This window comes from Zootoca vivipara, chromosome 15, assembly GCF_965207765.1.
Source record: "Zootoca vivipara chromosome 15, rZooViv2.hap1.1, whole genome shotgun sequence".
Lineage (NCBI taxonomy): Eukaryota > Metazoa > Chordata > Lepidosauria > Squamata > Lacertidae > Zootoca > Zootoca vivipara.
The window spans coordinates 24902165-24930121 of NC_142598.1; the positions used below are offsets into that span (position 1 = coordinate 24902165).

Consider the following 27957-nt stretch of genomic DNA (forward strand, 5'->3'; position numbering starts at 1 on the left):
AGGCAGCCCTGTTTAGGGAAGCTTTTAATATTTAATGCTGTATTGTTTTAATATTCAATTGGGAGCCGCCCAGAGTGGCTGGGGAGACTCAGCCAGATGGGCGGGGTATAAATAATAAATTATTATTATTATTATTATTATTATTATTATTAAGAATGCTTTCAATGTTGCTTCAAAAATTTATCTGTGTTCTCATTATCAATACATCTGTAGTTTAAAATATTCAGAAAAGGGAAAGTGTATATCTTTTTCAGGCTTAGTGAGTCTATAAAAACATAGAAAGAAGAGAAAGACAGTGCGATGTAATGGCTAGAGTGCTGACCAGAGAGACCACCTCACCAGCTAGCAGGCACTAAGCTACCTGCAGTCCTGTATGGTGAACATTCATCCTGCTTTGCATTCACAGAGTCAACATGGAGGCTAGACTGTGTCCAATCTATACCAAGCTTTTGTTCTGATTGCAGGGAAGTTGTACAACCGTGAGCATGCAACCTGAATTCTGGCTGAATTTCTTGTGCAATTTCTCAGTCACACATCCATACCACACTTTTCAGTGCATTTCCCCATAACTTTTCAAACTGCAGAATATCTGGTTTTTATTATTATTTAAAAAGCGGGTTTGTTACACCAGGGCAATAGAGCATCTTCACCCACTTCAATCGCACAGTCTCAAATTTCAAGTGTGCCCTTGAATCTGCTGCAAAGTGCTGACAGTCAGGACTCAGCCCAATGCAAACATGTCACATGACCTACCAGTGGACCTGGAAAAACCTTTCCATTCCCAATTTACTGAAGCAGCCAGTTGGTTGGTTTGATTTTTAGTGGCTTCCCTTGTTTCTTCTGCAAAAAGTCAGGAAGTATTTGAGTTTCAGATCTCTCTAAGGTGGAGCCCAAGGAGATACACCAGCTCAGAGAAGCCAGGTGAGAGCATTGTGCCTCCAGGGCAAAGTTTTCAAGCACAGGGTGGGACCTGCCTGTTCCTCCGTTTACACATCTTGCTGCTAGCCTCCAGCCGCAAGTTAGCCAGCTGCACACCGAGTGGTGTGACGAGCTGATCTGGAAATCTTACTGTCCGGAAAGACATATGGTTTGAATTTGGCAGGAGACGGCATGTTGCAGAGTATCTTAGCATGTGATGGCCTGATCAGCGAGTTTTGCAGATGAATGAACAGCGCTGGAAAGAAAAGTATTGGGCTGCAGTACAGGGCAGGGGGCAGGGAGAGGGGAGCAGAATATCTGGCTTGCCTTATATCACAGAAACTAGATAATCATCAACTTCAACATTAGGATTACGTTATTTATTAAATTTACAGCCTGCCCTTGCTCTCAAAGGAACCCAGGGTAGCCAACACCAAAAAGTTTAAACCATACAATTAAAAGCAAATTTTAAACATCTACAGGCAATGGCGTAGTAGTGCTTAGAGTGCTGGACATGAGAGACCAGGGGCTATCAAGCATTGCAGGGGCTTGGACTAGATGACCCCTTGGGTCCCTTCCAGCTCTACACTTTTATGATTTTATGAGCATGTTGGTGCCTCCCTCTTACTTCCCAGTGGACCCATTGGTATTACATTCCTGCCAGCAGCACTCACTTGCTGAGTTCGCCACTAGAAGGCACAAAGGCATGATGCTGCAGATTGGAGGCAGGGCTAAGACTGGGAGAGGGACGTTCATGGTAAGTTCACAGCAGAGGTAAGAGATCATAGAATCATAGAGTTGGAAGAGACCACAAGGGCCATCCAGTCCAACCCCCTAGGAACCTCCAGGTTCCTAGTCTAGTCCAGTAAATCACCAAGGAAAACCCTGGTGCATATTTTTGAGTTGTCAGGGGCGGGGGTAGGCTGGATGCCCGAGTTCCTTCCAATTCCTGGATCCAACAAGGATCCAGTTACTGGAATAGCCAGACAAGTTTCTTGGTGATTACCCCCTAAGCATGGGTTGTTAAGGTAACAAGCAAGTGGCTCTGCACCAAGGGACAAATGGGTGGGGGCCCCTCAGCTAGCTGGCAATTAGAAAGACAAACTTGAGAGTTGAGGTGTATGTAAAGTCAAAGCTAGAAGCAAGCCAGCAGGCTGGGGAGGCTGAGAGTCAGAGCCATGCCTGATTTCTGCAGGAATCCAAGGTTGTGGCTAGGGGAGAAGCAAGGTCCTCTTGGGGTCTTGAAGCTATGAAGCCCTCCATTGTAGTCTCAGGTTGTATACCCCCAGAATCTCGCACCATTCAGAGACTGGGGTGGTGTACAACAATATTTCGCATTGTGTTCCAAAACAGCATGAGGAGGGGGGAGGGATAGAAGCACAACCTACAAGGTTTGTTGGCTGCCATCCTTTTTCTGACTACTTAAAACATGTCAAGCTGTCAAATTGTTCCCATCGTTCTGTCTCTACTCCAAACCTCTGTGGTGGAGTTACTGGCAAGGCAGAATGGACTGTACCACTTCAAACTGCAGAGAGGGAAAGTGCAATATTTCGAATCTTCCTCGCGTGCAAAATTCTCTGTGTATAGAAAGCTTGCCCAACAGAAAATGATCATTAAGTAACAACAGCATACCCTTGCTAATTTTCTGTGAGTGTCGTGTTGGGCGATAAAGCCGTCTCAAGCAGCTTTGTTTCAGCAAGGAAAGAAGTGATCCCCACCGCAGGTCTGTAGAACCTTCTGCCCCCATCACGTTTTAGTGAAGCTTTATGAATTCCAGAAGGTAACGCTGTTAGCACATTCTTCTGGAATTTGACTGCTAGCTCAGGGTTTTATTACAAATCCCATGATACACGGTTCTGGCAGCATTAGGGAGCCAGCATTCTGTGTAAAGGTCAGAGTTTCGTTATACAGGAGCTAAGGCACAATTAGGGTTGCCACTTTTGTCCGGGCAAAATACAAGACAGGTTGTGCGGGGAATTGGGGAGCTAAAAATGGATCAGGCCTGTGAAAAGTGCAAATACCTTCTTTCTCTCTCTTCGATCCCCCCACCCGCCTCTTCCCACCCCTCATGTTTTTCTAGGGACAGGTGGCAACCCTAGGCACAATGCACTCTACTGAAACATAGGGTTCGCTGAATGGGAGCATGCTGGAATCAACCCTTATCTCAGGACGAGTAAATATCTGGCTTGCCTCATCCCCGAAGTCTACCTAACCTGGTCCCCTCCCAATGTTTGGGACTATGACTCCTATTAGTTCAGCCAGCGTGGCAAATAGTCAGTGGTGCTGGATGTTGTAGCCCCAGAACAACTAGAAGGCACTAGGTTCAGAGTGACTGAATCCCACCTCCAAAATAGCCACAGCCCAGAAGTGCCCTATATTAAATACTACCATTGGATCTAAGAGTTCATTTCCTTGACTTCCATCTTCATGGCGCTTATGTAGCGCATTTCGTAATGGATCAAAGCGTTGCACAGACGTTGCCTCACTAATTGCCACACCATCCTTGTAAAGTATGCCTAATAACAACAATAGCAATAATTTTATGATTTATACCCTGCCCATCTGGCTGGGTTTCCCCAGCCACTCTGGGAGGCTTCAAGCACATATAAAAACATAATAAAAGTTCAAACATTAAAAAAAAAACTTCCCTAAACGGGGCTGCCTTCAGATGTCTTCTAAAAGTCAGTTGTTTATTACCTTGACATATGATGGGAGGGCGTTCCGCAGGACGGGCACCACTACCGAGAAGGCCCTCTGCCTGGTTCCCTGTAACTTCACACCTCACAGTGAGGGAACTGCCAGAAGGCCCTTGGAGCTGGACTTCAGTGTCCGAGCTGGACTATGGGGGTGGAGATGCTCCTTCAGGTATACTGGGCCAAGACCGTGTATATATACATATAACAGGTATAGAAGGCAGAGCTGGCAAGCCAAAAACTTGTCTAAGGCCATCCAAAGCAGTTACCGCTGAGATACCCGCTGTAATACCCCAGCTACATGCAGCGACCAGAAAGGAGCCATTTTCTTCGTCGTTCGTCTGAAATGGCACATTGCAGTTTCCTTTCAAAGATCAGGAGCTGAGGCTCAAAAAACCAGAACAAAGAGCTGGGCTGAACAGATGGGAGTATCCTGTTGCACGGTGATATTGGAGACTGTTCTCTTGGGTATGAGGCTATAGGAACAGGAGCTGTGGTTGGATCTCAGCTACAACTGAGCTATATCCAGGAACTAAGTAAGTTTATCTTGTTTTATTAAGATGGCTCAAAAAGTCATTCCCTCGGCACTGTGCAAGAGTCACGGGGGTAACTGCAGAACTGGGGTGCTTAGCTTAGAGTTGGTGCAGACTTCCTTCAATATGGCTTATTATGAAAGTCGAAGACAAAAGGGGTCAAAGGATGATAGTCTTAGAAATGGATCTCCTGTAAAGTGTTTTGGCCATAATTGCAGCCTTCGGTTCATGGATGCTGAATGATTGATTTCTTTAACTGCATGGATGTCTCTAGCTAAAAATATTAATGATGATGATGATGAAATATCTGGCTTTCTCTGTTACATGTGCTTTGGAAAGAAAGGCAAAATATGTTTTTTGTGCAAATGAATATGGTTACACTAAGGCATGATCGGCCAAAGGCACACAACGCAGTAGCCTTGCTGAAGTTAAATAGGTCTTCACCTGGTAGGTGCTTGAATGGAAAACTAAACTAAGGGACTGCGAGTGTGCTTTTTACGCTTGGAAGACAGGCAGAAAATAAAACAGACATAATGAACAAACTAAACAGCGTAAGAAGTCCCATAGTATTACATGATCACATTTTCTCGGGAAAATGCGACTTCTCTATTGAGTCTTTTCAAGTGTTCAGTCAGGAGAACAATGACTCCCCTGCTGTTTCAACAGATGCTGTCTGCAGTTCAAGATGGCCATTACAGAAACATCATTTAAAATTTAAGATTCTGTATTTGTATCCCAAGGGGGTGTTGAAGAGCTATTGCAATGCTGTACAGACAAAAGATTAAGATCTCTGTGTGCTTTTGCTGGAAAGGTCACAATGGTCAAGCTGTCAAAAATGGTTTTCTTTTAGCCAGTTGCACGAGAGAGAGATTGGAGAAAGGGAACCTCTTTTATACTTGTGTCTGGCGATGTGCAAAAAAGGGTTTGTTGTTTTTTTAGATGGGATCTGGATGATTGTTTACCAGGTAGCAATTGCATCCGTCTCTTTTATTAGAATTTTTATCTTTTATTATGACGGATGGTTAAAACCAATAAAGAAGGAATGACCAACCCACAGTTCAGGGACTTAATCTTTGCCCGCAAGCATTTTTTTCCACCCTCACCTCCCAAGACCTCACTGGTTTTGGTGGCAGAGGCAGTAAAGGGAGCAGGTGGGGGAGAGAATATAGATCGTTCTGTAGCTAGACAAAGACTGGTGTCTTGATGGAACTGCAAATTTCCTCCTATCTGGTCATCAGTCACTCATATGACCCTGCAGCCAAGCTGGTGCCAAACATATTGCTCTGCTTTCCTTTGGGCCCGTCATCTGCAAGGTCGAGGGGGACCTTGCAGATGGGCAACCCAGGACCTCCATACACACTGCTTGCACCCCAGGGAGGTCTCTTCAGTGTTGCTACTGCTGCCATTTTACTTCACCTCCCCAGAGGCGCACTCCACTGCCTTTCAAGACAGATGGATGCCAACGACATATCGGCAGCCTCGTGAACCACATGCTCTTCTGTAGTTTACCTCTCCCAAAGCTACAATCCCCCCACCTATAACAAACCACATTTCCAAGGATTCTTTGGAGGAAACCCCCTCCATGAGTTTTTCCGGGGGGGGGGGGGGTCAACACAAGAACAGGGCCTTTTCTGTGGTGGCTGCCCATTTGTGGAATGCTATCCCCAGGGAGGCTCGCCTGGCCTCATCATTATATATATTTACGCGCCAGGCAAAAACTTTCCTCTATAACCAGGCCTTTGGCCTTTAACTTTCTGTGGCCTTTTAGAAGTGGCTGGGATGTTTTTTTAATGTACTAATCATTCCTCTTGGTTTTAACGTCTCTAAGGTAAAGGTAAAGGGACCCCTGACCATTAGGTCCAGTCGTGACCGACTCTGGGGTTGCGCGCTCATCTCGCATTATTGGCCGAGGGAGCCGGCGTATAGCTTCCAGGTCATGTGGCCAGCATGACAAAGCCGCTTCTGGCAAACCAGAGCAGCACATCGAAACGCCGTTTACCTTCCCGCTGTAGCGGTTCCTATTTATCTACTTGCATTTTGACGTGCTTTCGAACTGCTAGGTTGGCAGGAGCTGGGACCGAGCAACGGGAGCTCACCCCGTTACAGGGATTCGAACCGCCGACCTTCTGATCAGCAAGCCCTAGGCTCAATGGTTTAACCACAGCGCCACCTGGGCCCTATGCAGGGCTTATTGCCTCTTTGTTTTGTTTTAGGTCGCTTTGGGTTTTCCTGAGCAAGATATAGCGATTGACAAAATAAATGAATAAATGAATAAATCAATGTGCTTTATGTGTGCCTTAAATGCTTGGTGTGGATGTGACCACCGACTTCGACTTTCTGTATGCAATTGTAAAATAATAATAATAATAATAATAATAATAATAATAATAATAATAATAATGTATCAATCTATAATTCATATGCCCTCCTTCCCCCCCCCCTTTGTATTCTAGGGACATACCCCACAGTTCTCCAAGGAGCAATGCTAGATTCTTATTTTTTGAAGGAGCTAGAGGATGAACAGGTATCGACACCTGCCTTGCTTGCTTTATGTGCCTTACCTGGATCCTGGTCCTGCCTCTGCACACTTCATACAGTTTGCAACACTGATGTAACAATGGGAGGGGGGGAGAGGGCAGGGGGCTGGGGTGTACAGAGGAAGGGTAGCAGGAGGCAGGCGTGATGGGCAGCTTGCAAGAGAAGAACAGAGCCCGTAGTGAGGCCAGGGGGCAGTGTGCCAGCATTTTGGTGAACCCGGATTCCTGGATGTATAAGAATTGGTGGGACATCTACCCTGCTCTGCATGAACTATGTACAAAGAGGTAATTTGACCCTGTAGACGTGTAGTTGAGCAGACCTCTCTCCATCACCATCACCCCATTTTCCAGATACTGTACTGTTGAATAGATGTATACTTGGAACTAAGCCCTGTATATTTCAACAGGGTTCGCTCTCAAATAATTGGGTGCTTCCCTGGGAAGAGGGATTGGCTATTAAACCACTCCAGGAAATGTAGCTCTGGGAAAGGTGTGGGTGGGTGCATAACCTCCAACATTTCTCTGATGAAAATCGGGACGTCCTATCCAATAATAATAATAATAATAATAATAATAATAATAATAATAATAATTGTACCATCTATACCCTGCCTATCTGACTGGGTTGCCCCAGCTACTCTGGGCAGCTTCCAACATATTTATAAAAGCATCATAAAGCATTAATCATAAAAAAACACCTTCCCTATACAGGGCTACCTTCAGGTGGCTGGGGTTGCCACATAACTCCATACCGTCCAACATTTTTCTGAAGAAAATAGGGATGTCCTAAGGAAAAACACGGCATTCTGGTATCAAATCAGAAACTGGGACGGTCCCTGGAAAATATTAACACTTGGAGGGTCTGGAAATTTAGCTGTTTTACTCTGTGCACATGTGTATTTTTATAAATGCACACAGTGGCATAGTTTTTAGACTCCAGAATTCACTAAGGGCCCCTCCAGCATTCACCCTGATTTGCTTGCACCAAGCTTACATTGGTGGTTTGGTTATATTTGCTCTCAATTGAGCTTTCGTCCTGATTTGTGTGCAGGGCAGTTACACAACAACATTTATCTGCATTCATTCTGATTTGTTTACACATCTTCCCACCAGCCATTCCTCCATCCTGGCCTTTTCATGACATTTCTTCCCCTGTGCCCCATTACTTTCTAAACCACAAAAAGTTAGGGTTGTGGTGTTGTTTTTTAAGATAGATTTATTATACTAGGGTGACAGGCTGCTTGAATCTCTCCTGCAAAACAGTGACAGTACAGAGGCTCCTTTTAAGGTTTTATAGGAACTCCCCTCCCCACTCCTGAGATGGAACTGTGTATTACTTTAGGAACTGGGGCACCCTCCTGCTCATTTTGCTGTGGGTGGGTGTGCTCTGGACTCCTGCCTCCCAAATCCTGCCCCAACACTTCCCATTTAGGTCACACCAGCTTGTTCCTGAATCCTGGGGTTCTTGCAACCCAAACCACACACAATAGCTGGTCTCTTCCCTGCCACAGCCATTACAGCCACTGCCACATGTTTCCACTGGGGGGCTCTCCAAACTGAGAATGCTTTTGCTTTGCTTTGCTTTGGCTCCAAGATGGGTTGCTTGGCTGGCTAGCAGGCCCGGGCGCCATCTGGTTTTCAACATTGTGATATATATCACCAGCTAAACATTGTGATTTATCACGGCGTCTGAAATAGGGATGGAGCTATGTAGAGGCACTGGCTGGCTAGCAGGCCTGTGCACTATCTGGTTTTCAACATTGTGATATGTATATCACCAGCTAAACATATTTTTTTAAAAAAATAATTGTCCAGTAGCACCTTAGAGACCAACTAAGATATCTGAAGAAGTGTGCATGCACACAAAAGCTTATACAGTATCCAGAACAAACTTAGTTGGTCTCTAAGGTGCTACTGGACAATTTTTTAATTTATTTCGACCAACACGGCTACCTACCTGCAGCTAAACATTGTGATTTATCACGGTGTCTGAAAAAGGATGGAGCTATGTAGAGGCACTGGCTGGCTTCACGGTTTTCCCCACCTTGTGATTTTTGCCTAGCGCGCGCACACACACACACACACACACACGTCATGATTTGTGATATATTGCCAGATCACAAAAATTAAGAACCCAGTATCACGAAATGGACTTCAAACTGGTTTGGGGTGATATATCGCCTGGCCCTAACAGACATCACGATTCACAATATTTTGCCAGGTCAGAAATTAGGAAACCGATATTACGACATGGACTTCAAACCCAGATTGGCCGATATATCAATATATCGCCCAGCCCTCCTGGCTAGACAGAGCTGTGTAGGCAAGTGTCTTGCATTCCCTTGCCATCTCCACTACATTGCTAGCAAGCAGATGGAGAATGTATTGTTTGCTTTGGCCTCAAGAGGGCTTTGGAGAAGGCTGAGATGAATTCGAGGAGGAAAAGTCCATCAATGGCTAATAGACAAATCAGCCCCAAATGCAGCCTGCTGCATATGCAGATACAGCAGCATACCCTTAATTACCATTTATACTGGGGGGACTAATGACAACAAAAGGTAGCTATCCTGCACATACAGGCTTTCCAGAGGCGTCTTTCTAGCCACTTATTAGAAGCAAGACTAGATGGGCTCTTGTTCAGATCTTGAAATGTGATTCTTACGTTCTTAAGCAAGAGTTCATATGCAGGATCCTATTAGCTGTGCCTTAACTTTAAAGAGGTCCAGAATATGCCCTGTTGCTTTGTAAGTTTAAATGCTAGAGTATAGGAGGTGTAGCATTCTTCTTCAGCCTGAACCTAATTTAGGGGACCACTTGTTGCATCCGAACAAAGTGGAACGTCTAACGGACAAAAACTTTGGCCACAGAATATGTTCCACTAGCCTAAAAGGTGCCATCAGACTCGTTATGCTGTCTGTTCCTTTTCTGTTTGTTAGTTAGAACAAGTTCTCAGATTTAACAACAAATGGAAACTTTCCGGAATCCAGAAGATCCACTACAACGCTTTAGAAAAGATAGTGGGAGGATATGGTACAATCCCCGGCAAGCTGATTTGGCCAAACAGCCTGACAACAACTCCCGAAGGTGACTTGGCCGTGAAAGACAGTGGCACTGGGAATATCCAGCTGTTTAGCGCAGAAGGTCAGGCTAAGCAAAGGTTCCCTTATGGATTCGAACCAATTAAAGGGTTGGGGGACATTGCCTGCATGAGAAATGGTGTGCTTCTCGTTACCAATGGGACCAGAATAATCCAGCTTTTCAGCAAAGACGGGGAGCTGATCCACGAGCTGAAGTCTCCAAAAATCACCTGGCCTAATTCATATGGGATAACCGTCTTGAAAGCGAACAAAATTGCAGTGACAGACTGGAGTGACGGAGGGAAAATTAACATCATTGGAGTGGACTGGAGAATGAACGCCGTTCTGAAGACAAGTTCCATAGAAGGGTTTCATAGGCCGGTGCGGGTGGCAGGCAATAAGGTACAGTATGAGACCCCCAGAAGGGCCAAAGATCTGCTTATTGGCTGGTAGCACAGAATGCTTCAAGCCTCTGGCCTAAGTTTAGACAGTGAAGTGGGCAGCAACTAGAAAAATGTGGACATTTGGGGCTTTGGAAAGGAAGCCAGCAGGAGGACCTCCTTCTGTTTACTCCTCCTGCCACCCTTGTAAAAGACTGTTTGAGCATCCCAGCTACTCAGGGCTCCACACGACCTTACCTGTGGCACCTGGCTAAGTGTCAGAGGGCTGGATGGATTTTTGCACTGATTGGGCCAGCAAGGCAACCGAGAGAGAAAAAGGGAGTACAGAGCTTGTGGTTTGTGAAAGATGCAGGCAGAAACCAGAACGTATCTCAACAAAATGTACGTGCCGAGCTTTGACTTGGATTGATGCCTTTTGATCGGCTCAAAGTTAATCAATTTGATAGACCACTTCACACCGGAGCAGTGTACACCATAAAAACAACAACATAGAAACACAATATCTAAGAACAATAAAGTAGATTCAACCAACTCTAAAACAACAACATACGCACCCTAAAAACAATGGAACCATTTCATCAGATATAAAACTGACTGGCCTCAGGAAAGGCCTTTGGTTGGGGTTTCCCCCACCCCCACATATTATCCATATTGAGTGCCCTTGAGCCCAAGGGGGGGGGAATATGTTTCACTTGATGCACAGAGAGCTCAGTTGGTTAGAGCAGGGGTTCCCAACAAAATTTTCTCGAGGACCCCTCATCGAGCCGCTATTGTGACAAGGACCCCCATTAATTCCTAATCCTAAAATTAAAAAGTGATAGCCAAATTAAGAGTCTTTTTATATTTTATAATTGGTTCGAGAGTCACTGACTTACTTGCTTGAACATCAAATGCATTATCTTCCTCTTCATCTGTAGGCCTTTGTCGTTTTAACGAACCACTTTTAAACCAACGGTCCATTTTTAACTACGCGAACTGTAGCTTCCGCGAAAAACAACACTTTGTTTACAAACACTACTGTTTTGCAAAGAGGCAGCGCGCGCCAGGGAGGAGGGAGGGGAATGGAGAAGACAGGGTACCTGCGCAGTAGCGCACAAATGAAGCCGACGCGCGCAAAGCATCTTGGGGAGGTGAGCGTTAGTAGAATGCGCACGCTGCCTCTTTCCAAAACAGTAGTGTTTGTAAAGCGCCACCTAATGGCATACAGCAGAACTACTGCCTCTATCTAATTCTAGTTTTGCGCTAGACTCTGCTCATGCAGGAAGCGGCCAAAACAAAAAATCTGTTATCATACAAAATATATTTAATATATTTTTTTATTCTAATAGCATCTTGCGGACCCCTCTGGCATAGCTCGCGGACCCCTGGGGGTCCCCGGACCACCTGTTGGGAACCACTGGGTTAGAGCATGGTGCTGATAATGCCAAGGTTGCAAGTTCAATCCCCGTATGGGACAGCTGCATAGTCCTGCATTGCAGGGGGTTGGATTTGATGATCCTCAGGGTCCCTTCCAACTCTACAATTCTATGATTCTATGTGCACAGAGTTCTTCTGACCCACAGGCAGAAATGCGCATGGCTGATGTTGACAGGGATCCCACTGGATGGGTTGGATGCAATATGGATGGCATTCACAACTGCCCTGGATGGACCTACTGTAGATGGGGCCAAGATTTTCAAGTGGCCCCAACTGAACTGCTTTCTGGCCCTGTCACTTGGCTACTTCTTTGTTTCTTTTCCCTATTTCATCTCACTTGTATTGTGAAGTAGGCGGACATTTGCTCTCGGAATCATCCAATTAAAGGTTTCAATCCAATACGCACCCCGGTGAAGTATGTGCTGGTTTCTGCCTAAACCTTTGACAAATAACAAGCTTGGTTCTCCCTGTGAGTCAGTGTGTGGTGTAGTGGCAGAAGAGCACGGGATTCAGGTTTGGTGTTCAAATCTCTGCCCAACCACAGAAACCACAGGGTGTCAGTACCTGGCTCATGTGGAGTTGAGAAAGAAGAAAAAGGAGAGCAAGGTAAAAATGCCCCCAAATAATAAGCCCCTTAGTTCTTCAGGTCAAAGAGTATCACCTGACCTAGTCTTTCACCTGGTCCGTTGGGTTAAGGAATTTATTTGTCTATTCCCTGTGCAGTTCCATCCTTTGGCCAAGCCTGAATCGGATCACACAGGTTGAATCCTTGCCCGACAGCCCTCAGGTCACAACTTCAGGACTTGCTCTGTGCTCAGATCCTCATCCCTAGTGACCTTGGGCCAGTTACTAACTCTCACCAGATCCTACTTTGCAAGGCTGTTGTGAGGATATTTCCCTAAGTTCTCTTGGAAGGTGGGAGGGGTAGCTGGGTGAGAAATAAAGGCACTGTTTCTTGAGTTACAAAGCGGCTTTCCTAAGACCTGTGTGAAACACTGTTAACATTGTTCTCTCTCCCACCCTCTTCGCCCCACAACTTCGCCCCCACAGAACGATGAAATCCTGGTTACAGAAGGGCAGCTTTTCGGAAGGTACCAGGGCTGCTGCATCAAAGTTATCGACAAGGGAAATAAGGTCAAAAGGACCATAGGGCCGCAGATTGGGCGTGTTCATACTTTCGAAAATCCTTCTGGCATCTGTGAGGATGGGCACGGGAACATCTTCGTATCCGACGAAGGAGAAAACTGCATCGTGATGTTTAATCCTGACTCATCCCTCAGTACTGTATTGGTGAACGAGGGCCTGCAAGGACCAAGCGGACTCTCCATGCTGGACCATGGGATGATAGCTGTCACCGACTGCTACAACCACTGTGTTAAAATCTATCGGTACAAATGAGCAAGTCACCGCCTTCAATGAGCAAAGGGACTCACTGGAATAAACACAGCTGACTCTCTGCCTTCCCAGCCTTGCTTCCAGCTTCTAGCTAACATAACTCAACTATCCACTCTGGTCTTTGCCTTTCTAACTACCAGCTAGCTAAGGGAGGGAGGGGCCCCACCCGTTTGTCATCTGGCACAAAGCCACTTCCTTTGTTACTTTAATGGCCCATACTTAGGCTATTGCCTCATCAGGATGCTACCCTGGCTAGTCCAGGAATTTGAATTCTTACTTTCTGGATCCAGGAAGAGTCTCAGGCATGCAGCCTAACTGTTATAGCTACCCAATCCGTGAACAGCACTCTCAATCCTTCATTTGCATGTTGTGGACCTGAGTGAGAACTGCAGCCACAGTGGGCAGGGTAAGAACTGCAGCCTCGGTGGCCAGAAGGAGTACTGCAGTTAACTTAATACATAACACTAACCACCCACCCCAATCCATAACATCCCTAAAACCCATGATATATTACTTATGTATAGGGTCTGCAATGTTTGGCCCGAACCGATGCGTGGCAAATATTCCCACTCCTGCAGCCATTTTGGATGGTCCCAGAGACCAAAATCTGTAGCTGATTTTCCATCCCAATGCAGCACATCCATGCTTGCTGACCTGGGAAGAAAAGGCATGTTTCTGTTCCTGTAATGTCCTTCAGACCCAGGCTGGGTGGGCACACCCCATTCGCTATTTTGCAGCGATACGCTTGTGTCTTCTGTTCTAAAAAGATTAAGCCTCGTGGCCACCTTTATAGAGTATAGTTAAAACAAATTACGTTCACCGTCCTACACTGTCAGCCTGCAGTTACCGGTAGAAAGCTGAGCATGGGAGAGGGAGAGAAATCAAAGCAACAAGTACATGCCTGCCCCATTCCTAAAAACCTCTTGGTAAGAAGCTGTTTGGCAGCAGAGCAGATGAGAGGTGGGTCTCCTTTGTTGGAGACTTGTAAGGAGACGCTTTATGGTCAACTGTCATGTCTAGAATCATAATTGTAGAGTTGGAAGAGATCCCTTGGGGTCATCTAGTCCAATCCCCCTTGCAGTGCAGGAATCTTTCGAACACACAACCGTGAGATTAAGTGTCTCATGCTCTACCAAAATAATAAAAATAATAATCCTTCCAGTAGTACCTTAGAGACCAACTAAGTTTGTCATTGGTATGAGCTTTCGTGTGCATGCACGGGTGTAGGAGGCTAGGGGTGGTGGGGGTGGTGTGCCCCGAGTGATGCGATCCCAGGGCCGTCATCACCACTGCCCGCCCCGCCCCCAAAACGTGTGCCCCGCCCCTGTGCGCAGTGTGCCCCACCCCAACACGTGTGCTACATCACTGCGCACGGCGCACCCCGCCCCAAAACGCATGCCACATCATTGCGCAGTGCGCCCTGCCCCCCAAATGTGCGCCCCGCCTCCAGAATGCGTGCCACGTCACTGGGGGCAGCGTGCCTGCTCTCCGCCCCCCGGTGTGCATACACACTTCTTCAGATACCAATGACAAACTTGGTTGGTCTCTAATGTGCTACTGGAAGGAATTTTTTTTACTTTGTTTCGACTACGGCAGACCAACACGGCTGGCTACCTACCTGTAACATGCTGAGCTATATTTACACCCAGAGTTGTTGTTTTCCAGCTCACCAGAACCCCAGAACAAGGGAGAAGACACCTTTTTGTCTAGAAAAATAGCACTGCTTGGTTGCAACTATGATCTAAGTGAGATTCCTGTATTGCCTCCATAGCCTTTTCTGCTCCCAAAGGTGTCCTGCAAGGCAGCAGAGGTTCAGGGTCAGAGTTTTCCACGGGCTACCTTCCCAGATGGACGAACCCCATCTACCCCACTTCCCTCTACAGCACGTGCAGAAACTGCCTTCTTGACAGTTGGACCCACTATGGCTCTCATCCACTCAATCTGACGGAGCCTGTCTTCACATGCAGGAGATGTTCCTGACTCACCAAGGATTTGACACCCATCTGCTAGTACTGCTACCCTCACCTGGTTTAGCCATTTCCTGGGATGTAGCCACGGTCCATGCTGACAGCATCTAGGAGCTACTGTTGAGTGCAGGGGGTGGGGGTGGGGGTGCAGCACCAAAGGTGGACAAACTACCCCGGAAGTGGGGTGCCAACTCTTGAATAAAATATTGGGCGACCCAGGTAAGACACACACCCCATACCCCAAATCAATCGCAATATGTGGTGCACTCACACGCCATTTGAATCCACTGGATCCTGTTCATTTGGAACGAAAATGTCAACATAGTCCGGATGAGGTCAATCTTTCTGCCTCTTTGCAAGGCGGGGGAAGAGCCTTGTGAGCCTACAAACAGGTTTATTCATTTATTATCACCCTCACCCACTCTTTCCAGAATGACCATAAGACTTAAACAAACAAACAAACAAACAAACAAACAAACAGGCATGCAATCATTTGCTTGGATACAACAGCTGAGTTATTTGCTTCTGGTTTGCAAAGCGTTCTAACTACCAAACTGGAACCCCCAAACATTTATGGACGACTGCAGTCTACCTTCCCGGTTTGGTGATCTTTCTGCAGCTGCTATTCTTGGAAAGCACCACGAGGCTTTTTGTCTCCCTGCAGCCTCCATAGGCAAAGAAAGGGTCGGGGCGAAGCGGTGCAAGGAGCCTTTTGCTTCCTTCGCAGCAGAACTGTCGGCGGGCGCTGCACGATGGGCTCGCGCGTCTTCGGCTCCCTCCGCAGAGCTGCGTTATCGGGGTGCAAAGCCCAGGTAAAGCCGGGAAAGAGGCGCCAGGCTTGAGATTCTTCTCTTGACTTTCCAAATCCATCGGGAACGAGGCTGCCAACTTTTAAACTGCTTTATTTTTCTCTGTGTAGCTGTGCATTTAAACGCGCCCACGGGTATGGAGACCATACCATTTTTAATCGTATCATATTTTCCGGGAAGGGGAGGGGGGAACCTTCACCTGCTCATTTTCACGCAGCAAACTCCCGTTTCAGACACCCAGGATATGGGGAAAGGAAGGTTCCCAGTTCCCACGTCGGGAGGCGGACACGCTTGTAGGATCCCCCTGCCTATAAGAGCTGCAACAGGTGTGTGGCGCTTTCCCCTCGCCAATTTTCCAAGATGGGTAGAAATCCAAAACCTGTTGGATTTCTGCCTGCTACGTGAATAACCCCGCAGGAGCCTGCCAGGAGACGAGGAATGCAGAGGCACGCTGGAAAGGAATAATATTCCTTCACTATAAATCTCCACCATCGCTGACTCTCTTAGATTAGTTCTATCACTCGGTTTGGATTTCCAGCCTTCTAACTGGCCTCTGTGCCTTTAAGATACAGGTGGTTCACCTTCTTCAGCTCAAGAACTGCAGTCAAGGTTAGCCAACAACCGGAAGGTTGCAGGCCAGAGGTGTGTGATCATTGGCAAAGGCCCCACCAAAAACACACATGACACAGCACATTGCATTGCTGGGTTGAGATATCTCCTGCAAACTGCAGTGCAAAGGGGCAATTTCTTCCCCTGGGCAGTACTGTGCTTGGAGGTAGGCCATGGAAAAAGGCTTTGAGGCCTGGAACTGCCTGTGAGCTGTCACACTTTCTTTAACAGATGTGGAGACATTGCAGGTGAGAATACTTATCCCTGTGCCATGAAAAATGTCACCTACTAAATAAATTGGAGTCCTTGGAGAGTTGAGAAAATCCAGTTTTTAGAAATCCAGTTTTTCAGTTTTTAGAAAATCCAGGACAAGGTCCTGTTTTCGGTTTATTCTTCATCAGCTCTAGTTTCATAGTTTCAAGGTCAAAGCATACCATTCATGTTCATGTTCTCTCTCTCTCCCCACACAATTAAGGACACTTGTTTTCCCTCAGATGATTTTATTGGTGCAAAGTCACCCCAGGGTCTGATTGATCACCATCTTTTGTGCAGAAATCCTACCCCATTTCCCATGTCAGAGTATCAGTAGCAAATTTAATTAATAAAACAAAACAAGCCGTATACTGGCACCTGCTGTTGACATACACATGTGTGTTTCTCATTTGCAATTCTTCAGGATATTATTCTTGCATAATGTGGTTTTTTAAAACACGTTCACAGAAACTCTTGGCCAGGCATCCCCAAACTGTGGCCCTCCAGATGGTTTGGTCTACAACTCCCATGATCCCTAGCTAACAGGACCAGTGGTCAGGGATGATGGGAATTGTAGTCCAATGCAGGGTGTGTTCAAGGGTGCTGCTTTTATTATCCATGGAGGACAATGGTGAGACCTCGCAGGACTTTCAAGCATCCTGTATTTAAAGCTTGCCTCTGGACACACCCTGGGACCTTCTGCACAAAGGTGTGCTGGTCCCTAGGGTTACCCAAGAGGCATAGTCAAAGTCTGGTCCATGGTTCAAAGCTTTAGGGTTGAGACAGTCCAAAGTAGCCAAAGCTGGGAGCAAGGCAGGGCATCAGGTGAGGTCAGGAACAGGTATGTAGGTCAGGAACTAAGGCAGGTCGGAAGCACTGGCAGGGTCTAGCAACCAACAGTGTTGCTCCCGCAACCCAGGGTGGGGTTTGGCCGCCTTTTATCTAGAACGGGGTAACGGGTGTCTCCGATCCCCTGGCGACTCACTTCCTCACCTTGCTTGGAGGTGAGCACTCCTCCTGCGAGTACTCAGGTCTCTTCTTCTATCAGCCTTGAGTCTCTGCAGCTCAGGAGAGGCCAGTGGGTTACTGGACCCAGGAGCCGCCTCAGCCCCAGCCAGCAATGGGCCAGCTGCTGGTGACAACCCGGCTGATGGCAACGAGGTCTCTTCTGCATCTGGAATCAAGGCAGGCTCAGGCCCCAGACTCGGCTCAGCTGATGCTTGCCGCAGAGGAGGTTGAGCGGACTGAGGCTCCTCAGGACCAGGCCCCAAACTTGGTTCAGCCGATGTCCCAGCCAGAGGGTCCGGTTTAGGCTGCGATTCCTCCTGCTCTGAATCCGAGCCCGAGTCCCAGGCCATCACACCAGGTTTCCTGTCACAGATATGCAGGTATTCCTCAGCAGGCAAAGTGGTGGATTCCTTCTCATAGGACAATCAATAATTGTATTAATGCGATGATCAGCACTGCAGAAAATAATCTAGAATGATTGCTGAAAACACCAGCTTTTACGATACAATTTTTTTTAAAAAAATGGAGTGTTTGTCTGTTGCACTTGCAGAAACAGACAAAGCTACATCAACGCCTGATGATCCTAAGCTTATTTACATATATGTTTCATTTATTTCAATGGAATTTGTTTAGAATTGCAAGGTTGTTTCCCACATACTGTAGTGACATTTTCTGACATGAATGTGTCGCTTCACTGTAGGGAAAGACAGGTCCATACCTTGCGCATGTTGCTGTTTGCAATGATGGGCCCATTGCTAGGCGCATGCTGTTTCCTATAGAGACGCAAGGACCATGTGTGAAAGCATAATCTATATATTGCTGCCCTTCAGGGTCTACACTGGCCCCTTGTTTTCTTGCGGAAACGGTTCAAGCTACTGATCCTAATCTACAGATTTCCCAGAGCGCTCGCTTCTTTGTATCCTATTACAATCTCTGAGATTCATTGAGAATGCCCTTTTCACGACACCATATGTGCATCAGGTTCAGAAGGCAAATGGATTAAAGACAGATGTTCCCATGTCTGCCTCTCCCAAGTTACAGAATTCTCCCTCTGTTGATGTTCCAGAGCAGGGGTAGGCAACATAAGGCCCATGGGCTACAAGCGGCCCACAAGGGTCATTTAACCGGCCCCCGAGCTGCCCCCGAACTGAGCCGCCCACTCGGTGAGTCCCCGCCCGCTGCGCTAAACCGGCGCAGCACGGGGACTCACTTCCTCCGGGCCGAAAATCGTGTCTGTGCAGACACAGACATCAGAAATCAGAGTCGCGTGCGTGCGATCCGGCTCATGGAGGGATCTCCACTGGAGTGAACCAACTCAGGTGAGGCAAACCTTGCTGACCCCTGTTCCAGAGCATGGGTAGGCAAACTTAGGCCCGGGGGCCGGATCCGGCCCAATTGCCTTCTAAATCTGGCAGGCGGACGGTCCAGGAATCAGTGTGTTTTTACATGAGTGGAATGTGTGCTTTTATTTAAAATGCATCTCTGGGTTATTTGTGGGGCATAGGAATTTGTTCATTCCCCCCCCCCCAAAAAAAATAGTCTGGCCTCCCACAAGGTCTGAGGGACAGTGGACAGTTCCCCTGCTGAAAAAGTTTGCTGACTCCTGTTCCAGAGCATATATATATATATGTAAGACCCGGTGCTGTCCTTTGAAATTTAGGAATAAGTCATGAAAGGGTGGGAAATTTCAAGGAGGTTGATAAAATGTTTTTATGCAGTTCTTCTCTCCCTGCTGTTTTTTCTTCCCCAAAGTTGTCTTCAGGCTGTGCTATGAATTTAAATTTAGATATGTAGCCGTTGAAGATGAAAAGCTAGTGAGCAAACAAGATCAAACTTGTTTAGGCAAGTTTTTAATGTTCGATGTTTTATGATGTTTTTAATATTCTGTTGGGAGCCGCCCAGAGTGGCTGGGGAAACTCAGCCAGGTGGGCAGGGTATAAATAATAAATTATTATTACTATTATTATTATAGATTGGACTACTGCAATGTGCTCTATGTGGGGCTACCTTTGAAGGTGACCCGGAAACTACAATTAATCCAGCTAGACTGGTGACTGGGAGCAGCCGCCGAGACCACATAACACTGGTCTTGAAAGACCTGCATTAGCTCCCAGTACGTTTCCGAGCACAATTCAAAGTGTTCGTGCTGACCTTTAAAGCCCTAAACGGCCTCGGTCCAGTATACCTGAAGGAGTGTCTCCACCTCCACCGCTCTGCCCGGACACTGAGGTCCAGTGCTGAGGGCCTTCTGGCGGTTCCTTCACTGCGAGAAGCCAAGTTACAGGGAACCAGGCAGAGGGCCTTCTCGGTAGTGGCACCCGCCCTGTGGAACGCCCTCCCACCAGATGTCAAAAAGAAAAATAACTACCAGACTTTTAGAGGACATCTGAAGGCAGCCCTGTTTAGGGAAGCTTTTAATCTTTAAGAAATTAGTGTATTTTAATATTTCTGTTGGAAGCCGGCCAGAGTGGCTGGGGAAACCCAGCCAGATGGGCGGGGTATAAATAATAATAATATATTATTATTATTATTATTATTATTATTATTATTATTATTATTATGGGTTAGGTTTGTTGCACTAAGTAGATTTAAAAAATCAAAGAAGCGTTTGCAGCTTCACATACTAAAACTATACATTGTAATAGAGTATACTACTGATCCAAATAATTATTAGCATGCTTGCAAACTTAGAAACATAACCCTCATTTCATTTTCTAACTGGAATTCTTACTTTTATGTCTCTCTTTTAAGCCAAGTCTGTATCAGGTTTGCTCGTCTCTTGCCACAGGACCCAGGCAAGATGTTGGCACCTTCTATGAACTCCGTACTTACGATATCAAACCAGCAAAGGCAAAGGAATTCCTCGAGTTGGTCAATAAAAGCATCAACATTCGCGTGGCTCACTCAGAGATGATTGGATTCTGGACAGCGGAGTTTGGGTCAATGAATAAGGCTTTCCATATTTGGAAATATGGTATGCACTGCATGGTAGCGCTTTAACCATGTGGGACCTCTATGCAGATCCCAAGTAGGATATTTCTCAAGCGATCGTAGATCTTTTGGGAAGGTTTACTGCCAGGTTAATTCGCTGCAATTATTGTAGGTGTCTGTAATTTAGACCTGGGATTCTGGAGTCCAGGTGGCTGAAGCCAGCGATCGGAAGTAGTGCTTTGTTTGACCAAGCAATAGGCCAGACTCTGAGTAGTTGTATCAGTTCTAGTCAGCACAGAGACTTTGAATGGCCTGTCGATCACAGAAGCTGATATTGCACACCTAAGCTGTGCCCATGCTAGACCATTCATGGAAAGGTGGGCCAGTTTTTTTCTCTGTGCATGTTTGTGTAATTTCGTCCACACATGAGCACTTTCGGTCTTATGCTCCAAAATCATTCCCAATGTTTTCCACCCATGCCGGCAGGCAGTGCTCGATGGGATATATTTGCGCTGTGTGTTGTGCCATCCTTTCCATTGGTATTTCCCAGCCACCATAAATTCTGAAAACCTGATGGGTTTCTTGGGTATGCACATAGGTATTTACCTCTATGCACCTACTTAAGGGGACGCGGGTGGCGCTTGTGGTTTAAAACACAGGGCCTAGGGCTTGCTGTTCGAAAGGTCGGCGGTTTGAATCCCAGTGACGGGGTGAGCTCCTGTTGCTCGGTTCCAGCTCCTGCCCACCTAGCAGTTCAATAGCACATCAAAGGGCAGCTAGATAAAGGTAAACGGCATTTCTGTGCACTGCTCTGGTTCACCAGAAGTGGCTTAGTCATGCTGGCCACATGATCTGGAAGCTGTACGCCGGCTCCCTCGGCCAGTAAAGCGAGATGAGCACCGCAACCCCAGAGTCAAAGAAACAAAATGTCCTTGTGCAAGAACAAAATTCCATCAAACCAGATTATTGTTATTGTTATTATTAGCCTGCCCATCAAACCTGTCCAAAGGAGTTCTAACACTTCTTTGCTTTCTTATATAGACAACTTTGCCCACAGGAGAGCTGTAAGGAAAGCTGTGGTTGCTGATAAAGAATGGCAGGAAAGATTGTCAGTACTTCTTCAATTCCTAGACAAGCAGCATATGGAAATTGCTTACATGGTCCCCTGGTGTGAGCTCGGGAGTTCTCCAAAGTCAGGTGAGCTGTCTTACTGCACTAACAGTATATAGTACTGTTTTTTATTATTGAAACAAATTTCAGGGAGCATTTTGAGGAGAAGGCATAAGTAACATTCCTTGTGCCACCAGAGAGCTCTGGTTGAAGTTACCACAGGCTGCTCTGGCCCTTTCTGGTCACTGGGTCAAGGGGGAAGAGGAATTCCTATGAGAAATGCCTTGGAAATGTGGTGCTGTGCAGATTCCTAATATCTGGGAGAAGCCTCTCCAAAGCTCATGGGCGTAGCCAAGGGGGGGAAGGGGGGCAGCTGCTCCCCAATCAATACATAGCTGAGGTTCTGCCCCCCAACAAAAGGCCTGCCCCTTCTAACAAAAGGCCTGCCCCCACAACAAAAATCCTGGCTATGTCCATGCCAGAGATCTTCATTGCAGTTGAATTTGAAACATGCTTCATACTGTAGTAGAACAATTTGGTCAAAAATAAAACAGACATGCATGGAGGTAAGCAAGAAACAGACATGGAATTTTTCATAGCCTGATCTTTCCCCCCGTTAATGGACCTAAGCTACAGCTTTGGTTCAAAACATCCATCTTTCGTAGCGATTCAAAAAACAGTCCATGTCTCCCAGTATATTTTATTGTTCATATCGGTATAATATCTTTCCATATCTGTAGCCTCCCCCTGAGATAAAATGGTTTTGCCCGCTTCAAATCTTGAGAGGTTTTTAATCCCCTTCTCTAAAATACACTTACCCATAAATAAGGGTAGAACTAGACGTTATGCGGCAGAGAATCGGCAGTACATGGTTGTAACTGCTTAAAAACGAAAAATAAATTAGAAACCTAAGCACCCTGTTCAAAGAGAGGGAAGCATAGATGTTCATGAAATGTAGAAATAAGATTTTGGGTCATCATCAAAGAACTAAAAAGTAGGCTGAAAATAAATTGTGAAGCAAATAGGAATGTTGGTGAAGATATTGGCATAGGGCAGGGGGTCAGCAACCTTTTTCAGACCATGTGGCCGGACTATATTTTGGGAGAAAAAATGAATGAATTCCTATGCCCCACAAATAACCCAGAGATGCATTTTAAATAAAAGCACACATTCTACTCATGTAAAAACACCAGGCAGACCCCACAAATAACCCAGAGATGCATTTAAATAAAAGGACACATTCTACTTATGTAAAAACACGCTGATTCCCAGACCGTCCACGGGCCGGATTGACAAGGCGATTGGGCCGCATCCGGCCCACGGGCCTTAGTTTGCCTACACCTGGCATAGGGTTTTTATTTTGTATTTTACTATCCAGCTGATAATTTCTCTCTCCTCCCTCTACTCTACCCTGCCCCACCCCACCTGCCTAGGAGTTTATGAGTTGGTTACTTATCAGTTGAAACCAGGTGGACCCGCTTTGTGGGGAAAGTCATTCAAAGGAGTGATTGATGCGCACATCAGCAAAGACTATTCTAAACTGATTGGTGTCTTCCACACAGAATACGGATTACTTAATACAGGTACAAAACCAATCATTTCATGTTTCAGAGGCAAAACAATTTCAAGATATTCCCCGTGGTGTTATGATCTGTAGTTTCACACATAGAACCATAGAACTGTAGAGTTGGAAGTGTCCCCGAGTATCATCTAGTCCAACCCCCTGCAATGCAGGAATATGCAGCTGTCCCAGCCGGCAACCTTGGCATTATCAGCACCACACTCTACCCAACCGAGCTATCCAGGCTGTTGGTCATGCTCAGTTAGACATGCTGGTCTCTATTCATTTCTGTGGAGGGACCTGACATGCACCGACATTCCTTTGTGCTATGGATTACAGTGGAACCTCGGTTTATGAACACCTCGGTTTATGAATTTTCGGTTTACGAACGCCACGGACGCATCTGGAATGGATTACAGTGGTACCTCGGTTTATGAACACAATTGGTTCCGGAAGTCTGTTCATAAACTGAAGCGTTCATAAACTGAAGCAAACTTTCCCATTGAAAGTAATGGAAAGTGGATTAATCTGTTCCAGACGGTCCGCGGAGTACTTAAACTGAAGCATTCATAAACTGAAGCGAACTTTCCCATTGAAAGTAATGGAAAGTGGATTAATCCGTTCCAGATGGGTCTGCGGAGTACTCAACCTGAAGTGTACTTAACCCGAAGCATGGGTGTAATTGGTTCCGGAAGTCTGTTCATAAACTGAAGCGTTCATAAACTGAAGCGAACTTTCCCATTGAAAGTAATGGAAAGTGAATTAATCCGTTCCAGATGGGTCCGCGGCGTTCGTAAACCGAAAATTCATAAACCGAGGTGTTCATAAACCGAGGTTCCACTGTAATTCACTTTCCATTACTTTCAATGGGAAAGTTCGCTTCAGTTTATGAAAGCTTCAGTTTATGAACAGACTTCCGGAACCAATTACACCCATGCTTTGGGTTAAGTACGCTTCAGGTTGAGTACTCCGTGGACCCGTCTGGAACGGATTAATCCACTTTCCATTACTTTCAATGGGAAAGTTTGCTTCAGTTTATGAACACTTCAGTTTATGAACAGACTTCCGGAACCAATTGTGTTCATAAACCGAGGTACCACTGTATGTCCAGTGGTGAAGCAGAAAGTACCCGTATATTCTGGCGTATAAGACGACTGGGCAAATAAGACGACCCCCAACTTTTCCAGTTAAAATATAGAGTTTGGGATATACTCGCCGTATAAAAAATACAACCCAGCGTATAAGACGACCCCCCAACTTTTGAGAAGATTTTCCTGGGTTAAAAAGTAGTCTTATACGTAGGAATATACAGTAATATTTTGAAGCTGTTGTCTTAATCCTGTGTCTTCTCCCCTTCTTTGTTAATCACTTCCATTTACTATCACACCCTCCCGTATTTGGCCGTGCATAGGAGGTAATGATGAAAGGAACTTCTGAACATGCACAGAGTGAGTTTACATAAAGACATAAGAAGAGTCAGGTCAGGTCAAAGTCTCGTCCAACAACCTTTTCTCACAGTAGCCAACCAGATGCCCATTGGGACTTGTGCGCCCAGGATCTTCCTCTCTAGATCTGGGTGTTGCAGATATTAATATTGTGCAGTTTGAAGCAACTGGATGCATGAAAACGGACTCCTTTTGGAAATGAAGCATTGTCCCAGGAAAATATTGTTCAAATTTTACTAGCAGAACTCCTCAAAATGAAACAGAAACATCACATGATATATCCAAAAATATTGATGCAATGTCTTGTGCTGTGCAACACAGGCTCTGCATCTTAGAAAATATGAAATAACCCAAACAGACCTATAAGCAAAGGTCTCTCTCTCTCTCCACAACCTGCTTTCCAGCCTTCATTGGCCTTAGGCAGAGAGCTTCATTTACATCTTCATTCCATAGAGTTTGGGAGACTAAGACTCAAAGGCAGCTCCCTTCAAAATGGAGATTTGCAACTCCATACCTTCATCACATGATCTAAGGTTACAACACTCACATGTTAACTAGCAGAAAACAACAATTAGATTCACTCAGCAAGAGCCCAGAGTCCTTTAGAAAACAACATTGGGAAAACCCCAACGTTAGCAACCCTTCGGCGATATTTAGTTTAGCCATATTCCGTTTTAAACCTTCATTAATACACATCCATTTTTCATTTCTGTTTGATTTGAACTAGTTATACTTAACCGTGGGTAAACTTATTCCAGAGCTGACCTTGGTTTGGCTCCTGTTTTCACAGTTCATGTGCTTTGGTGGTATGAGAATCCTGATAGTCGTGCGGCTGGGAGGCATTTTGCCCATGAAGATGCCAGGGTGGTAGCAGCAGGTAAGAGGTAATGGTGTGTCTTGGCATAGGTGCCAACATTTCTTTAATGCTGCTCAAAGTTTAACCCAGTTTTGTCCTACATTGCATTTATTTTCAGTACGAGAGAACATCCAGTACTTGGAATCCCAGCAAAACATGCTCCTGATTCCTGCACCATTTTCGCCTTTGAAATAGTTCTCTAACAGATGAAAGGCAACAGATGAACACATCTTTTCTTCATTTCAGCACTTTTATTATCCAATTGCAATGTTCGTGCCTTGATGCAAATTGAGTTCAGCCTTGCAAAATGTTGAATTGTGTGTGCGAAACTTGATTTTCCCACCGCTCACTAGCAAAGAATACACACCAACTTGCTTGCCTTAAAAATATGTAGATTCAAACTATGTTTATGTATTTACTTATGATGCCATTTATATCCCATTTGTCCTCCAATGGGTTTAAGTGGGCGTCAATGCTTCTTCTCTCCATTATATCCTCACAACAGCCCTGTGAGATAGGTTAGGCTGAGTGATAGTGACTAGTCCAAGGTCACCCGGTAGCCTTCATGGCCAAATGGGAATTTGAACCCCTGGTCTCTCAGGTCCTAGACTGAATCTCTAATCACATCACACTGGCTCTCAAATTCTGTGAACATCTTAAAGGTAAAGGGACCCCTGACAGTTAAGTCCAGTCACGAACGACTCTGGGGCTGCGGCGCTCATCTCACTTTAATAGTCGAGGGAGCTGGAGTTTGTCTGCAGACAGTTTTTCCGGGTCATGTGGCCAGCATGACTAAGCCACTTCTGGCGAACGCCGTTTACCTTCCCGCCAGAGCGGTACCCATTTATCTACTTGCACTTTGACGTGCTTTCAAACTGCTAGGTTGGCAGGAGCTGGACCGAGCAATGGGAGCTCACCCCATCGCAAGGATTTGAACCACCGACCTTCTGATTGGCAAGCCCTAGGCTCTGTGGTTTAGACCACAGTGCCACCTGCGTATTTAACACACAATCAGCTCCTAGGTTTTTATCATAGATAAAAAATGAAAATATCCAGGACAAATCTGAGCTGATGTTTCTTGTTTTATACACATATCGTTTTAAAATCGTGAAAAGTAAAGTAAAATAAAATATTACACCCCCAAACATCCCAGAATCCCACTGGATTAATCCTAGCCTTAATGGGGAATATATCATACATTAACATATAATTCCTAGTACTGCTTTTACAGATTAACATCCGCTATCCGGATTACAATGAAGCATGAACAGTGTTAAAATTAGAGATGCATTTCCCAATAATGTTTTAACTATAATAGATTGTTCATTCTACAGCTGATTACTTTGTGGGATTTGTTATGGGAAGAATTGACGACCAGGGTTGTCAATGTAAAAATTTTTAAAAATGGATGAACTCCTTCTGAAACACCCCCCAACTGAATTGTGTAATATTTTAGTAACTAGTTTTTTCCTGCATTTTAGAGGACAACTATTTCCCCAAGGTTTAAGCCTTTTAAGCCAAATAAACTTTTCTAAAACCCTGAGCGCAATTAGAGTTTAGTTTTCAACTATTCCAAGTCATACATCCACACCTCTGGGACAGTGTCCTCTACAACCCGTTTCAACATGTCATTCTGGCACATGATACTATCAGATATGGTGCACGTATATGGCAATTATAAGCAAAAGCAGAAACAGAACTGAAGACTAAATCTCAAGGGGTGCAATACTATTTAGTCGCCTGGGGCCCTTTCCTGATGCATACCGCTGTCCTATCCCATAGGTATATTTTCATGAGTCACAAAAGGAACTCTGTTTCGATTTTAAAATTTTTCTGTTTCTAAAACCACACCATGCACAACAGTGGGGCTTTTGTACCATGTCCCCCAACACTCCCCCATTTCCCTTTTTAATTTAACATAATCAGACAGAACAGGAATTCTACAAAGCTCGCTGGTTATTTTGTTACTTTCTTTTTGGTTAGTTCTAATAAAGATATTAGCCTGCCAGCGCTTTGATGTTTTTATTCTAATACACCAATGTGGTCGCAAGCATTTCCGACTGCCTGATTCGTATACCTGCAGTGTGTGTGTGTGTGAGCACATGGACATTAGATATTTACATATATTTTGGACCTTTAAATCCTACCAGCAGCACTAGTTCCTGCTACCCCTGGGATCCGTGCCCTTGGCAATGAAGGAGCTTTATTCTTCTCACCAGCTGCCCATCCTGGCTATGCAGAGGGATGTCTGGGACTGGTAGGTCCCGACAGAGCTTGTTGCTTAAGCAAGCACCGCCAAAAACTGCCTCTCAGAATAGTACATACAGCACAGGGTGCCTTGCTGTGTGTGGAAGGCTGCTGCTTTTTAAAAAATAAAATAAAATAAACTTTGTTTTCAAAAAGCAGTAATTATAATCAAATAAAAAAGTACAGCCATAA

The 27957-nt window shown here is 45.5% G+C and overlaps 2 protein-coding genes across 2 annotated transcripts; both read left to right on the top strand.

Annotated features, from left to right (window-relative positions):
- The first annotated feature begins 6617 nt into the window (after positions 1–6617).
- Positions 6618–12980, top strand: LOC118097659 (E3 ubiquitin-protein ligase TRIM32-like). The gene is made up of 3 exons (XM_035140763.2): positions 6618–6668; positions 9618–10160; positions 12626–12980. Exons 1-3 carry the CDS (start codon positions 6627–6629, stop codon positions 12971–12973), a joined length of 933 nt encoding a protein of 310 aa, XP_034996654.1. The 5' UTR covers positions 6618–6626; the 3' UTR covers positions 12974–12980.
- A 2671-nt stretch (positions 12981–15651) lies between these two features.
- Positions 15652–27957, top strand: LOC118075198 (protein NipSnap homolog 3B). Its single transcript, XM_035097066.3, has 6 exons — positions 15652–15749; positions 20367–20589; positions 21588–21743; positions 23090–23239; positions 25453–25539; positions 25637–27957. Exons 1-6 carry the CDS (start codon positions 15690–15692, stop codon positions 25711–25713), a joined length of 753 nt encoding a protein of 250 aa, XP_034952957.1. The 5' UTR covers positions 15652–15689; the 3' UTR covers positions 25714–27957.